General features: G+C 32.6%; 1 protein-coding gene across 3 annotated transcripts in view; it reads right to left on the minus strand.

The window, feature by feature from the left end:
• Positions 1–18156, minus strand: part of LOC108764279 (uncharacterized) — a 134356-nt gene that overhangs the window by 19553 nt on the left and 96647 nt on the right. For all 3 annotated transcript variants that reach the window (XM_018512428.1, XM_018512429.1, XM_018512430.1), the window contains 2 exons: positions 10049–10306; positions 8481–8714 (listed from right to left, as the gene is read on the minus strand). In XM_018512428.1, the coding sequence (XP_018367930.1) occupies positions 8481–8613 (133 nt within the window). In that variant the 5' untranslated portion in view covers positions 8614–8714; positions 10049–10306. The remainder of the gene's footprint in view (positions 1–8480; positions 8715–10048; positions 10307–18156) is intronic.

Raw genomic sequence — 18156 nt, forward strand, 5'->3', positions numbered from 1 at the left:
TAAAGAGGTTGTACGGCAAATGCAATATGTTAAGAATTACTTGAAAAAAATACAGACTATTCTAAATTGCATTTAATAATAATACAAAAAAATAGAGACAGTTGGATCAAAAGTTATTTAAATAAATAATAATATTTTTTTAATTTGTACTCTAATATAAATATATGAAAATGTATTATAAAATAATGATAAAAATCTCAATTTTTTTATATAAATACTCTAGGAATTCAATAATATTTTTGTAAAGTTATCTTGAGATGCAGACATTAATTGTTCAGTAAATAAATAAAATTTGTTATTTGTCATAAACTAATGGTGAATCTCAATGAAACTTTGCATAAGTCATGTTTAGTACTTAATATATTTATATAAAAATATTTAGATTTTTCTTATTTTTTTTTATTTTAACAATTTTTGTTTATAACAATGAAACTAATAACAAATCAAATAAATAATCTATAAAAATGTGTTGCTCAATAAAAGCAGAATGTTATTAACACAACTTTCACATGTATGTAGTTTGTTTAAAGCGTAAATAGTAATATGTGTGTATTATACCCTTACAACCTCCTTAAGCTTATGTGCTCTTCAAAAGTCTCTTGCATACAATCTTTACAATGACTATCAAAATATATAACATATGTATATACATATGTTACATGTTTATATATACACTGAGAGAAAAGTTTTTGTTAATTTAGCAAGCCACCAGTATCTTCAACCGGTGATCGATAAATATGTAACAACAAATTATATTGTTGTGATTGCTGCTAGTCTGCTATACCAATCAATTATTAGTAACAGAAACAAACTATATAGAATCTAACCTATCTTTTGGATAGACTTTAGCTCGTTTACATAGAATTCGTAGATGATCGTGGAGTCTTAAGTTGTAGGAAACCGACCAAGCACAGTCAAATATAGGGAGAATACTTGACTAGAATTAATCAATTTCTTGCGATTTGAGATCCTGCAACCGTCTACGACTTTTATATATATATGAGCCTCTTATTTGCTAGCGATACTATTGATTATTTGTTACATTGACGAATTAATTTGCAGTCGTAATAAATCGATTGTTTTTTTAACAAATATTACATTTGCTTTCCCTTGATTTGTTCTTATAACAAAATCTTTTCTCTCAGTGTACAAATATATAAAAGAAGACAAAGGGAACAAATATTAAAAATAATTAGAAATCATATTAATTATTATAACATATATATGTAAAATATAGAAATCGTTTATAATTTTTTAGATAAAATCTAACATACTTAATTCATAATTGATAGAAATTGTTAATACGATTTTAATTATATCTATGGTGTATCACTCAAATTATTATTAATAATTATGCAAATATAAAGCCTGTATTATCGAATTTGGAATTGTAATTCCAAAAGTTGCATCAATATAAATTAAATACACCACGATAATATTCGAATCTTTGCTAATAATGTTGTCGCGAGTAAATAAAGCAGTAAATCAATAAATTTTGCAATGTAGAGATGCAATATTGTTTCTAATCGTTTGCGTAATAAATGTAACTTTCAACAGCAAAAAAATTGAGTTTCCGACACGCCTGATTGCGGAGGTGATTCCTGTAAATGGGTGTCATGCCGCGCGGCGAATCCGTATTCCATCTCGTGCATTCCGGAAGCGAATCCCGGAAGCGGTTCCGCCGCCGATAATTCCGGGGCACTCGATTTCCGGGATTTCGTCCGGAACCTTGTTCCGGAGTCGGATCTCGACGACAACGATGGAAAATTCTCAGAAGTTTCTCGCAAATAAAATGCGGCGAAATGACGTTGATGCGTTTCAAAACGAATTGACATATTTATGAATAACGAAGGAAGAAGGAAATTTTATTCGCGAATAAAATAAAGAACAATTTATCAGTAAACGCATGAATGGTATTCAAAATTTATCCCATATTTAAACGCGAATATAAATTGTAACACACGATAAAATAAAAATAATGTATTTTTCTTTCAACTTTAATTTCTGTCAATTAGCTCTATTTTCTTCGTTCAAATTTGACAATTTTTTATAATAACCACAATTCTTCATTCCGTCTTTCTCGTCATAATTAAACTGTATAATTTTATTTATGCATCGTGAATCAACGATAATACACGAGTCTAACAAACCAATATGTTGACAAAAAAAAAGAAAACATTTCTTCCACTCGTAAAGCTCGTTTTCGAAAGAAGAATATTTCTCGACAGGAAGTTTTTTTCAAGATTTCGACAGTGATAGAAACAAATCGATTTAAAGCCTATTTAGGGCAGAATAAATCGTGTCGCAACGTAGCTGACTTATTCGTAGTGCTACCATAAACTTCCCGCTTCCAACAAGATTGTTAAATCAATAAAAACAGACAGCACTCGATAAGAATCTTATTTTTATATTCAAGATTCGAAGAGCGAAAATAACGATTCTTCAGTTAGGCACCGTTATTTGCAGGCAGAGTAGAGTTGTAAAGATACAAAGGAATATTCATATAATTGAACTGTATATCTCATCTTTCTCAAAAGCTTATTTTTATATTCTTTTTCATGCAGGTGAACTTTACTATAACAATTTTCTTTTTATTCTTATATTTATATTTCTTAATTAATTTTTATTTCAATAATTAAATTAATTAAACGATATTTCTATCTCTATCTCTCTGTCTATTCAAAGCAATCTACGGCACAATATTAGCACTGTTATAATTGCAATTTCTAATACTGTACGCATATTATTTAAAAATAAAGGAGAAATTGTCAATATCGGGGATCTTTTGCGCAACTTGGCAGGTAATAGAGGATGTAAGGGATGTTCGAGACATGGCTTGATTAGATGGCAGGTGGGGTCACAAGCGTGTTAGAGCCTCAGCCTATCGATCGATATTTATGTCTATATGTGTAGAGGCCGTGTATTGCATTAGGTAAATGCGTAAATGCACCTCGTTACACGTTCAAGCTTCGCTTGAAACCTTCACAAGAGACTAAGGAGAGACTCGAAAATTGAAGAGGAATTGGTTTCGAGCAATTTCTCTAAATAAAAGCATAATTGGAATTTTTTCAAATATAGAATGGAAAGTTGTGTTATTACGTTTCTCGCATTAAACAGAATTTTCTCGAAACACATTACATTTATATTACGAGAAAAAAATAAAAGTAAATTGAATTGTCTATGAAAAGGCAACGAGAATTATTACCCCCCCCCCCCCACACACACATATAGCAATGTGATTTTGAGGTTGTCCGCATTTTATTTGCGTCACAGAGAGACGCGCCGGAATGTCGACTTCACATTGCAACAACAATCTCGTTGTAACGAGAGCGTATAATGACGGCATCAGATATTAATTTCTCGTCTCGGATAATGAGATATCATGATAACAAAAGCTTGCTCATGACGTAGCAAAACGGCCCGATAAGTTTACAATGACAGCAAAAACATTAAAAGAAATAGCATAAGACAAATTGATTACAACATAACGAGAAGACGAATGCGTTGCAAGATTCCGAGGACCAATAAGATGACTATCTCCAAGAAAAACGCGATTTCTCGAAGTAACGTTGTATAATTATTAGAGGCACGATAGAAGAAAAAAAAGACAAGTACAGAAACGACATTATTGGCTTTGTAATCAGAGTCACAATGATAAAAACGCGTGCATATTTATTATCTTTGTTAAGTTCATGATAAAGTAGAGATCATCTTTTATGCATTGGACGACATGTCTTGTATAATATTGTTTTTTTGCTTTGTTGTATACGGAACAATTAAGAGAATACAGAGAAAGAGAAAAAAAATTTTATTTTTTTAAGAAAGTAATGGAAAACAAAAATTTAGATTATGTAAGTAAAAAAAAAAGTATAGATATATGTAAAATATAGAAAAATAAACTTGGTTAAATTTTAATTTAACTTATATTGTTGTATAGAAATTAATATTAAACTACATATAACAAAACTGTTTAAATAAAATTAATTAATAGTCCGAGGTAAGAATTTTCTAGCGAAAACAACGCTGAAAAAATTTTTTCTCCAATTATTTGAACTTCTCCAATCTGTCGCTTGCAGCATATTATTTTTTCTCTTTGCAATCGTTTACGTTCTTTCCCGGAGAGTACAAAAATAGGCCCGAGGGACGTGCAATTCCGCTTATGATCAATAAAACGGTTGAAAGCGGTCGTTCACGTGTCGGGCAATGTGGCCGGCCGCCACCTAAAACATCAGCGAGACATTTAGGGCTGCACCCACAGTCGGGCATTCAATGATTTTCCGGTTTGGCCAGTTCTACTTTAACAACCCTTCGCGAAATTACAAAACTACTACAAAAAGTCTGTTTTACACAAACGTTTTTCACGTGCCGAAAAACAAAAAGTTTCAAAACGAAAACTTTTCTTCATTTTTATACAAATACCGTTATAACATCCGTCTTTTTCTCTCCGTTATAACATCGTCTTTTTTCCTTGTGGTGCCGTCTACGTTTGCCGGCATAGCTCGATGAATAATTATCGGAAAAGCCTCGTTCCCGTATCAGAAGAGACGCGTGTATTTTCTGTACTTCGTAAGGCGTCGAGAAATTCTCATTCCCGGCGAAAAGCAGAGCTTCGATCCTGAGCCCTCGTGACGAGATATCGATCGGTTGCGTGGCATCCTCACGGCACATTTTTCGCGGAGTCGGCCTCGTTAAAAGGCTTTTTAGTTAAGTGGAAGTGACGAGGGTACGAGAACGACTAGCCGAGTATTCCATGGGTCATGGGAGTATTCCATGGCCAGTTTATCTGGATGGAAAAACGTGAGAGCCTACAGTGTCCTGTGGAGAAAAGGATAAGACCATCATAACAACGGTCGTAACAATGATGGCATGTAATAATCTTGGAAACACAAGGTTGAAAAGATAATTAACGTAATGTTACATTCTTGAAAGTAATATTGAAATTGATACAAACGAGCTTAATCCTCGTAGGACACACTTATTTTTGGTATCTTTGGACGACACACATGGGTCATTCATGTCCGACTCGATTTTACGGCTCTTAAAGTGCTCGAAAAATTCCGTAAAAATTCACACATATTCTTTAAGGTCTCTACTAAATTATCCTGCTATGCAAACATTGGAACAAATGTTTAGAAAAATTATGGATATTACTTTCTGCACTGGAAAAAGAAAATAATTCAGTATAAAAATTGTAACTTTGCTATATATGTACCAAAAAAAATCATTGTAGGATGTTTTTGTACAGATATCATAGTTTACGCAAAAAAATATTACAGGAGCCAGATGCAAAAAAATGCAATTATTTGAGCATCTGAATATGTCATTACGCAATTTTGCGACCGTGCTACTCGACAACACATAGAGATTTCTTGTCACCGTTGTTTCCCTATATTCCTCCCATCACAAAGTTTTTTCTCATGGGGGGGGGGGGCATAGGGCCATGTTCACAGGTATATGAGAAATAAGAACTATTAGAAATGGCACGGGTCACGAAAGACCCAGTATGTCCTACGAGGGTTAACTTTCCAGACATCAACATTAAAATTTAATAAAATAAATGGATAGATGTATTCATGTGAACAGATGTATATAATTGTACTTTCTTGGGGATCTCTTAATCTATTGATCGAAATAATCACCTTTCTTTTTAGAACGGCGGTTTTTAATGTTTTTAATATTAGTACAATGAATCACAGAAAAAAATATGATGAAAAATGAAGAAAATTTGTTATATTAGCAATTTCCATTACAGAAGAATTAGTTGAATTAGCGTACTGATAATTACTTACAGATATAATTTCTTTGTTGAACCATCAAATTTGTTTAATTATAAATGTTGAATTCGCCCAATAAGCTATAGCTTTACTGAACCATCCGATCTATTTTATCCATGATAGAACGGGAAAAAATTTATTATTTTTAGCAATGCAAATTTGATACGTTTGTTATTTTTATATACATCATCAATCTTGACTGACGAGCAGAAACTTTCAGAGAAAAATCATGGGTTAGCCTAACGTGCGATCCTCTCAAGCGTTAAACAGGAAAGTTAAAGGGATCGGAAAGCTCTCGGCTTTAGGACAACGCAACAGATCGGAGATCACCCTGTGCGATAAGGCCCCGTTTACGAGACTTGTCTATGTTGTGGTATGACTTTGTACTGTCGTGTAACGTCCCTGGTAACATCATTGCTGACAAAGCCGTTTTCTCTTAACAGGCGTACAAGGTTGTATACCTGTTGTAATTGCATTAGATTTTAATTAACTAATGTAGTCTCACGTAAGTAACATACCGTTAAATTCGCATACCATATCATTGACCGTAATCATACTATTTTACTATATAATAATTACCCGATAGTAATAGCACTTATAGACACAAGGAGATAATTACTGACCGAGTTCAAAAATTGAAATATTTTATTACAATAATACGTTGATTTCTAACTGGAACGATATGTATAACTAATTAACGCATCATCGATTAATCTAAGTTTAAACGACTTAATTAGATTACTAAATTGCATTTTGTATAAATGCAAAAGCTTTGTTGTTAAAAATAATTCAAATTGCAGAGTAATTGAAATTTCATTAAGATTCTATAAAAATTACTTAGAAGAATTTTTTGTTTCGAGCACATTTTTACATTTGTTGAGTGTTATAATGTCATAGATAAATAATGAAATAAGATAACACGAATCACGCAATGGTTAATTAAACAATGCTTCAAATTACCCGAAAGCTAAATGAGAAATTTGTGTTGCTGTGTAAATAAAATTTTGATGCGCACCGCAGTAATAACGAAAGGTATAATAAAAGTACAATGTATAATATATTATAAAGTATAATACGCATTGCAGCCAGCGCATAAAGTCCATGATATAATAAAATATGGTATGCTATAAAGTGGCGGAAAGAGAAAACCTATATCAACCGAAGAAAGAGGAAAGAGAAAGAAAAACAAGATGGAAAAGAAGTTAAAATTAGGTCAAATATGAGCTAAGTATTAACGGTCGAGAAGGATAGAAAAAATGCAATCTAGCTGCTCTGTACGCTCTCGAGATCGTCGTCGCTTGCCTCAAAATCGAGAAAATTATCCTAACAGTGAGAGGGTTGAAAGAGTTGGGACAAGTTGCGGCACAAGTGCGTGCTCATGTCATTTTACCCTCTACAGACGAGGGGGTCGTAAGGGGCGCCGCGCCGGTTCGGTCGGCCACTCGACCGAGCATAGCAGAGAGAAACGGCGCGACGAGGCGAGGCGAGGCGAGACGAGGCGCGGCGGTTCGGTCGATAGGTCACGGTACGAAGGTGAAGTGTGTGCAAACATAATTTTGGTAATGCTTCGAAGAGAAAGCTTTCATATCGGGCGACAGGCGAAAGCGTAAAGCGAACATATCGTCCGCAGGATTGGCTGGCTCGCGTGTCGCGTCATGTCGCGTCACAATCGATAATTGATTAAATCTTTTTATTTGACGAACGTCAAATATTCGCTTGCCTTCCGATACACCATTGACGGGAAGAAGCTTCTCACACTTTTATCCGCCGAGTATACTTTCGCGTGGTCATGAAGCTCGAGTGAAAAGTTCAAGACGTGTAGGACAGAATAGGATATTTGCCTTGGTGTGAGATATTCGGCTAGGATAAAATATTTTTCTTGTCGAAAGATTAATGGACGGCTAACTTTCGCGTTAATCCTTCTTTCTCTTGCAATTCAGTTGGATCGCTGATAAATTGAATACTCTTGAATAAGTAACACGTTCTTATCGTATTCATATCTAGATTTATGGAACTTTAATGACGATAAAAATTCTTAAGCGTTGATTATATGGATAGCATTTAATATGGATATCTAATATGGATAGCATAAGAATAATAATCTTGAGTCTTGAAAAAAATCGTTATCTTCTAAATGTTTTAATTAGCCATTAATATCCAACTTAAGAACTTATATTAACAAGTTTATAATATTTTTACGCATACAACGAATATTGTTAGCTTATAGTACTTTTTCATAACAAAATTGTTATCGTGACGTAATTACAAATTTTTATCGCTACCGTTCCTGATATAAATTATTACTATATTCATATTAAAAAGTTACACCATTTGCTAACAACCTCTCCTAAAACTCCTGCATAATTTTAAATGTATATATTAATAAATATGTGAAAGTATTTCCATATTAAATTTTCTAATAAAAATGTCTTTATAAAAATGGATATTTCAAGCGATTTGATTTTATGAAAACATTAATATAACTTGCAATTAATCTAGAATTCTGTTTTATTTTCGCCAATATAGACGACGATTTTATGAAAACTAGTTGAACGTTCCCACCGCGCACAACACATGTGTGTACTTTCTCACCACGCACGAATATTTCGCGGACGCTGCGTTAAATAAATAAAAAAGTTTGTTCGAGAACGACAGAAAAATCGATGAAACTTTTCACCAGCGAGGTAATAAAACTTTCCCACTCACCCTTGAGTTCCATGTCCGTGACCTGGTTTGCCTTATAAGTGGCCGTCTCCCTGCGGTCGCCGACGATGAAGTAAATATTGGTGTACTCCTCGTTGTCGTTGCTGCCGGTTCCGTTCCTCGTCTCGTGGTCCATGGCCACGCGGATAGTTTCGGCCTTGAACCGCCTGCCGCTCCTCGTCGCTCGGCCTGATTGATGCAGTTTTCGAGACTACCCGGCCTTGCTATTACACGGGGCTGTCGGGACATAAAGGTGAGAGACTTAGGCACGAAACCGTCATCATTCGCAATAACAACGTTCTTCTGCATTCTGTTTGTCGAGTTTCGCAATGTAACGCTCGCTAGGCACGAAGAAGAAGCAATATTACTTCGCGTATATACCAATATTTTCGCACTCGTGATTATACGTTTCGTTACTTTCCCCTTATTACGTAAAAATCGAAAAAATAAATAAATCAATAAGATATATACCATGTATTGCCATGTCAATAATATCTCGAGATTGCTCGAATTAAAGTTTGATGTATAATAAACGTGATGTTTTATGTTACACAAGGTAGCCCCTCTATATGCCAAATAAAATAAAAAATAATGACTTATTCGAGGGGATAATTTTGTTTTCACAAAAATATAATATATCTCTTTTAACTATTTAACGTATCAATATTAGAAATGCTTATCTCTCAAACTAGAAATTTATTCGAACTTATTCGAATATAATTTAACTTTTAAAACATATGACATTTTTCAATCAGGAAAATCAATTTAAGAGATGAAAAATATTTAAGAACAGAGTGATTTTGCGTAGTAGATTGTCAATTCATTAATCCTTTTTTTTTTTAAGAAAATACTTCTATTGCGAAAATTCGTGCTCAATTTATTTAATTCAAAGTTCAAACAGCTGCAATTTTGTTAAAAATAAACAAAATTTAAATTTAAAAAAAAGGTTTTAAAGCTTGAAATCTCTACTTTCAAATGGTTACTATATTTTTTGAATTTGTGTGAGTTTTGTAATTTTTACATATAGAAAACTACGAGTTAAACAAAATGGGAAATTTTTTTCTTCACTTTGTGGACCTGTCACATGTCCAAGAAAAATTTGCAAATTTTTTTAATTTCTAATGTAAAAGCTTAAAGCTTTTTAAAGTTTTCCCTGTAAAATCGTTTTTAAAAAATGTCCCTACGATTTTTCATTAGTGAGTTGAATTAAATAAAAGAAATATTTTGACTTTGATTGCTCCATCAAAATTATCATAATTTAAAAAAATATAATTTAAAAAATTCTGAATATGTTAAAAAAACAGATTCTTAAATTCTCTCATCAGATAGAGTAAGATTTAGATTTTATTTTATTTTTAACAAAAATAACAGCTGTTTGAATTTTAAATAATGAATTGGGCACGAATTTTTACACTCACCTAATATTTAAAAAAATGTCGTGTTTAAATGACAAAAAGATAATTAAAAATTAAATATCAAATTAAAATCTTCCCAATTAATAAAAAAGAAAAGAAGAAATAGACGCGTGTAAGATCAGCAATATACAACCGAAAGTTTTAAGATTGTCTCACCTTTGGTCGGGTGTGGAGGGGTAGCAACACCCTCGGCGAGCTCATCGTCGCATCGCCGGCCCGGCGGCGGCAACGACCGAGCCACCCCCGATTATCGCACCTATCAAGCTCGTGTCTGCTATTATGTGCGACACCTGCCGCTTGCTTCGGAATTGGACGTACCGGGAACTCGTCAACAACGACGACCGACGATGGGGTGCAAGCGTGGCCGACCGTTCGTCTACAACCAGCCGGCACCACGTTTCCTCATGGTCCATCCTGTGACAAAGGAATTAATCAAATGTGTTTGACTTTGGTAATAAAAATATAATGTTTGAATAGTTCTAAGTAAATATTTACTAAATATATAGGGTGTCCCGACCTTTTTTGCCAATCACTTTTGTGTAGATAGAGTGGACTAAACTGAGTCGAAAAGTCCTCTACCATTTTGCAATTTTCGCAATAGTTAACAAGATATTAATTACTAAAAATTGCAAAATATTGGTCTTGAATAATTTTTTACTCAAATACTATCAACTTTACAGAAAAACTACAAGAGACAAAAATTATTTATTTTCTTCTCATAAAGTTCTGAGAATTTTTTCAGAATTTTTCCAGAACTTTTTAATATCGTATTTTCTCATGTTGATAAAAATAAGAAAATACAGTACTAAAAAGTTGATAAAAAATTCTGAAAAAATTCTCAAAACTTTATGAGAAGAAAATAAATAATTTTTGTCTGTCGTAGTTTTTCTGTAAAGTTGATAGTATTTGAGTAAAAAATTATTCAAGATCAATATTTTGCAATTTTTAGTAATTAATATCTTGTTAACTATTGCGAAAATTGCAAACTGATAGAGGATTTTTCGACTCAGTTTAGTTCGCTCTATCTACACAAAAGTGATTGGCAAAAAAGGGACACCCTGTATATGTATTTAGTACAAGAACCATTAATTTAATGTACCTGCCTTTTTTTATTGAGTAAATATTTATTTAGTGTAAGTAAACGTTTATTTAATACTATAAAAAAAAATATGTATTAGATTTAGTAAATTTTTTTTCTTTGTACCAAAGTTCTTGCGCACCTGTGCCAAGATACGAAATGTGTTTACTGCTTTTGACTTGGCGAAGCGAAAGCGCTTTGATTACAGGGTACGGTCGTGGACTTTTTCCTCAACAACAGTACGCAAAATACAGATTGTGCTACAATCACTATGTCGGAAATACATTGTAAAATTAAAATGCAATTGGAATTTATCATGAGAATTAACAGCAAAATTTGAGATCTAAAAGCTACATGACAATTTTAATGCGCTAAACGACGTACTCTAATTGTTTTTCGTCTAGTAAAAGTAAAAATTAAAAGCGTCATATTTTAATGCTAACTTAGTAAATAATTTTTACATTATTACATTCTTCACTTGCCGATTCGTACTCTGTACCGTAAAGAAAAATTCGAGAAAATCAGGAAACAGAATTCACTCTTCTGGTTAAAGAAATACGCTTTTTCTCTGCTGAGAGCAACTTTTCCGACGATATATTTCTATTCAGAATTAAAAGAAACGTTTTTATGACTTTGTAATAATGAGAATGAAAAAGCTACAAAACGTGTAAGATTTTTTGGAACAAAGAAATATTTCGAGGACAAATGATCCGTTGGAATATCGTGAAAATGGAAGAGCTTTCAATTCTCCAATCCCTTCGGCCGTCTCTATCTGTTTCTTCTCGTCGTGTCTGCCACGCCCAGGTAAAACTCGTGGGCGTGAGAAATTTACGATTTCTTTGTCCAAGGTCGCCGGTGGAAATTAGAAGCCGCGATATAGCTGGTACCACCCTCAGCACTTACCACCTCAAACTACGTCAGGCGACGCCTCGCAAGAGAAGACGTACGAGCGGCATTGTAAATTTATGATGACATTTTCGTAAATTTGCCCTGAGCATCATTCTTATCACGACGTTATTGCTACAAGATATTAAAATTTACATTGATATCATCAGAAGTAAATATCGATTTTTCCATTAAGTATGCGAGTCGGAAGATTTGTATCAAAATTTCTATGGGTGTGATTCTTAATAATCTCAGATCAACATTTTTTTGACAAAAATATAAAAATTGGTGTAATACCGATTTTAATCTCCGAATCTAATTTAATTATAATTAGAAAATTATTACACTGTAAAAAATAAAATGTTAATTTTAATTAAACAATATAAAAGTGACACTAGGGTATATGAGCAATAGCTAGATTACAGTTGCTAAAACACGATATTTCAAATAACATCAAATAAAATAAAAACATACGTTTCGATTAGAACATTCGGTCATTATCAATGTTGATCATAAATATAAGATTACATCCTAAACGACTATGTTTTTATTTTATTTGATGTTATTTGAAATATTATGTTTTAGCAACTGTAATCTAGTTATTACTTATATACCCTAGTGTCACTTTTATATTGTTTAGTTACAAGTGAGCGTTATGTATTTAGTTTTGTTAATTTTAACATTTTTGCATGTCTCAGAAAATCCACTATACGTCTTTAAGTTAAAATTAACATTTTATTTTTTACATTACAGTGTTTACATGATATATTGAATATTTTATAAATTGCAACTTCAAACAGATAACAAATTTTCGATCGCAAAATAAATCGAAATTCATTTAATCTTATAGAGGTAAAAGTATGAGAAGTAATTTTTAAAGAAGATAATTAATCTCTCTCTTTATACACCTCAGAACTATGTATTAATGTTTAAAGGCGAATTATTAGTTAAGTTTGCAACCTTCTTTTACACACTCTCTAGGGTATGCACGAGGTAAAAAGGCGTAGGATGCTCGAAAGGGAGTAATCATTCCTCAGCAAAGTGGCTAACTATGACGCAATATCCACGTGACTTTAGACTCCAGCTTTCAGCAAATTTCTACTCTCTGAGACGAGCCGAGTCAGCGGAAAAGATCGTAGAGTCTAATTGGATCAGTATCGAGTGCTTTTTCCCTTGGAGAGAGCGCAAAAAACAGGCTAATAACGATGTCACCATTTCCGCTTATTATTTACCGCGACAGTCATTTGCAATAACATATCGCTTATTAGAGCGTTAAAAGTATTATTTAATTAAACGACTCGAATATAATAAATAAATAAAAACACGCAGGAAAATATATTAAAACTGTAAAGGTTATAGCATACAAAAAGAAGTTAAACAATAAGACGTGATAATAATGTTATTATCTTACGGTCTCTACTGTGATTGACTTATTCACTATTACGTTTTTATTTCCCTAGTTTTCTGTGTGTCATAGTTTTTAACTGCATAAAGATTAATAATATAAGAATAAGAATACAACGAATAATCACATGAAGAGTACAATAAGCTGAATGAGCCATTTCACAAATATTGTAATTCGCTCACATTTCTTGAATGTTAACTGGATGACCTTTTGTATACATACGGATTTTTGTTTTTTATGCATCGACCTATCAATAATACATATATGCATATTTACGATTCTACCAATTTGCATACGTATATATTTAATAAATCTATTATACATAGAATATTTTTCATAATTTAATAGTGCATATACTGGAGGAGAGTCAAATTAAAAAACTAATTTTTTTATATTAAAATTAAAATACAGCGAGTGTAACTGCGCAAATAAACACTTCGATTCCTATCTCAATTTCTATCATACGATATCGCTTTCTTTATACGGTAATCTTTTACAGCCGGTTGAAACCAGCTCGAATAAAAGCTCGACGACGCGACGCGCGACGGCGACGTTCGTAACGTATCAAAGCTGAATAAAATCTGTCCAGAGTGGGATCTGTCCTGACGCCGGCGGCCGTCATGACGATATAATTGGATTGCACTAGTCAGTTTTATACGTGATAACGCTGGAAGACGCGCGGGGAACATAATCGAATAAGGTGCACCGGATATGCATTGACGGCGAGGTCGAGGTCGAGAAGGGAAAACGTCGTGGACGTGGAAAAATTGTAAAACCAATCAGCATCCACGACGTAGACTCGTAGGAAGCAATGCAAGTTGAATCAATTGTAAAGATTTTTCACGACTCCTTGAGAGCGAAGAGAAGGTGATCGTCTCTTCATCAATAATATACGGCATTTGGAAAGAACTTTAAAACGTATGGAGAAAAGGGGAAAAAGAAAGACAGAAGAATTTTATGAGTATTATATGAATATCAATATTCGCGTATCCTCCGCGTATCCTGAGATTCTCTTAACGAAGGATTGTCAAGCAGTGAATGGTTGACAGATTTGCATTCGAAAAGTTCGTCCGACACTCTGCGGCCTATTCATTTGTCCTACTGAAATTATGAAGCGCGATAATTGAATGCCATGTCTTTTATTTATTCAACGGCACGCAGTGAATTGCTATATTGTCACGTTTCTGCCGCAGATGCTTTAATCGCCATTGGATTATTTTTATTGAATTTATACATTATCCTTATTTTTCTCATATTTTGTTTTCCCTTTGGAAACACGTACATACATGAATTGAAACGTCAACTCCTCGTTTGTTTTGTTAGCTTGAATACAACCGATATGTAGCTGTCTCTTGATTCACGTTGCAGATTTTTTTTTAGGAAGGATCTGGATGTTGTAGTACGAAAAAGCACAGAGTAACAGAATTTGAAAAACATCTGCGACTTCCTATTTTGTATGTTTAGTTAAATGATTTTTCAGAGATTTTTCACTATACGAATATATGTAGAAATAAATATACTGCGTTATTTTAGAAATAACTTACACATTCTTGTATATAATATATAAAAAAATATAATCTCAAATTTATTTCTATTTAAATTATTCCTCATTTCAAAACCAAAATAAGACTGAATAATTATTATAACAAAGAAAAATTTGAAGCATTTTATTTTCCTGGAACAGTCGATTTTTAATAAATTATCAGGATAGCATCCAAAGATCGTGAATAGCTGCAGATAATTCTTAATTAAATATATTTACTTAAATATAAACAGATATTCTCCTTATCTCCTTTTTGATTACGTTTTTTAACCACTGGAGTAATGTGCCGCAGAAAGGCGAAATAGGCTGTAAATAGGTTATCAGGTGACATTAGTCGGAGCTGCGTAGCGTTATGCGATCAATCGGCTTTGAGGCATGCAACCACGGTGATTATTAATCCCAGCAAAGAGGGGTTTTACTGACGCAACGGGATTAAAACTCGATTCACCCGCACGTACGCAAGTATTCTCTCGATGGTAAAGGATTGCATTATGGATATTCATATGCGTCCTTTAAAATAAATACCAGGGGAAGAGACGTCAAACGAAATTAAATTTCTAACAATTACAGCAATGATAAAAAAAAATATTTCAGACTGTGCGTTTGATTTTGGTAATAACGAAATATTTTTACGCAAATATCCGTGAAAATTGGTATACGTGTACAGCTTATTGGTGACATTTCAAAATCTGATTGATTATTTCCCTTGATGATGCCGAATTGATTCCGAATGCAGTTTCCAGGTCCAGTTTAATTTTGACCATGGAATGGTTGTGGCACGATTGCGTAACACGGTCCCTTTTTAATCTGTTTTTTCATTTTCCAATTTTCAAGAATGCTCGATGTTTTACATGGCGGAATTGTTGCCAGTCTATCACGCCTGCGCCGTATTTGCGGCAAGCTACAATCGATAGCGTATGTCGCGACCGAGTTTATCGAGAGATCAACATGATATATGTCGTTAAAGACGATCGACTTTCCACCCATTTGCAAATTTTACCGTTACAATTTGCCGATAATCATTACTGTATTTACTGCAGCAAAAATATTCGATTAAATACACGCATTAATAAAATTTTGAAATCATTCCATTATGCAGCGTATTTTTGAACTGAGAGCGCAGTACGTTTTACGAGAACTTATAAAAAACTAAACGAATAATAAATAATTAAATAATATAATACTTTTTTGTACAAATTGAAATTTTATCCTGATTGGAAAAAGTAATTTAATACCCAAAAAACTGAAATGTTATTTCCAAAAAATTTACAATTAATATTATTCCCCGAATATTATTTCTTCTGTTGAAAATTCACTTTTCTCTAAGCGCTATAATACAATTACTTAAAATAAATTACTTAAAATAAACATTTACAAATTACTTAAAACAAACATTTCAACAAATCTTAATATTTTAAGAAAGCTCAAGAAAAATAGTATATCGTCACGCACAGAATGTAATATATGTACGTATATATCTGACGTAAGTTCAGGTCCTTACGACAGTTTCGAATTGGAAGATGTCGGCAACTAAATGAAAATGCAATAACAAGCAGGATAAAAATAGATCCAGTAATTTCGCTATGCGATGTAGAGATATAAATACTACGCGATAACAAATACATACGACACATACATACACAAATACATACAGATTTACGCGATAACAAATACATACAACATCTTTTTCCATGTAAAATACATGTAAATTACATGGAAAATACAAGAAATACTTGACTTCCAGGTATTACAAAGATAACCAGAGTTTTGCTGGGGCAGAAAGAAAAGTAGAAAAGCGAGATTAAAAACGTGTATACACGTTGGAAAATACATATATTTTTCGAGTCGACGGTAGTGGCAGGCTTTATCGAGAGAATATATTTTTTCCCCTCTCTTACAAAAAAGAGAATATTGCATTGAATTAACTCGACCATATGCAATTTAATTCACCTATCGAAAAAATATATTCTAAAATACATGAAATAATTGCAGTTAGCCCATGCATTCGCAATAAACACTAATGATACATGTTCACAGAACTCGCAGTGCGAATGGAGTTTATTGTATCATTTATCACAAAACAAAACGAATAAAAAAATCAAAAATAAAAATTCTATTTTTTCAACAGAGAATATGGTTTCCGATACGCAAGACCACAAAGGTTTGCACCCCTATTTTATAATTTTTAATTAATTCCACTTTGAAATTTATAATTTTTAATCGGTTATTAATTATCTCTTTGGTATGTTGCATGAAGAAATTGGTACAATAGATATGAATACTAAAGTAAATAATAATAATAAAATAGTGCTGGAGCATTGTCCAAATTTTACATTATCTACTTTATAAACTATCATTTGTCATCGTATCAGGTTGGATCGCGATGTGATAGTTAACTATTTTAACCCTAATTGCTTCAGGGACCGAAACTGCGGTAATCCCTTCCCACAGCGATTTCCTCTAGTAAAACTTTAAAGAGACACTTAACTGAAATGTTATTTAATAATATAAATGAGACTTATGAAGTTGTTAATTAAATTATATTGCAATTAAAATAAACTTCGAAATCTGTAAATGCGTGTATGTATCGGATAGTTAATTTAATAAATTTAAAGCTTGTGTTCAATAAGATATTTAATCTGATAATTATATTGTAAACAAAATAAACTTCGGAATTTCTAAATACGTATATATACATTGAATAGTTGTTTTAATAAATTTAAAGCTTGTGTTTGGTGAAAGATTTAATCTGATAATTTTAATCGTCACATTTTAATTACCACGTTTAATGAAGCAAGTACCGAAAAGCTTAAATACATTGAAAAACAACAAATAGAAATGGATGCTAATTAATAAAATCAATCAATACCATTGATAACTATCGATTGAATAATATTCTCTTGTAATAAACATGCTGTGGAATTAGTAAGCCTCATCCCTCGGAGAAATTTCCATGGCACAAATGCGTTCCATTACAAATGCCACAACACGTGTCGCACGTGCCTGCTACGTTCGCGTCAGCTTGCTAAAATCACCGAATTCTATTTATTACGAAACATAATTAAAATCTCATTTGATGTATATTTTTAATATTTTATCGCACGTAGAAATATTTGTTTCAGATAGAAATAGAATGTGTGAGATAGAGAGAGAGAGAGAGAAAGTGAAAAGTCCAATCATTTTTATACAGAACCAAAAACTGGTTAGCATAGATACGAGATGTCGATTCCACATTTGTTTTCAAAATCTTACTTTATAATTCACAAAATATAATATTCACAGAACATAATATTCGAATACGATTTGACATATGTATAATATTTGCATATATGTTCTGTAAGTACCATATTTTG

This window comes from Trachymyrmex cornetzi, unplaced genomic scaffold, assembly GCF_001594075.2.
Source record: "Trachymyrmex cornetzi isolate Tcor2-1 unplaced genomic scaffold, Tcor1.1 scaffold406, whole genome shotgun sequence".
Lineage (NCBI taxonomy): Eukaryota > Metazoa > Arthropoda > Insecta > Hymenoptera > Formicidae > Trachymyrmex > Trachymyrmex cornetzi.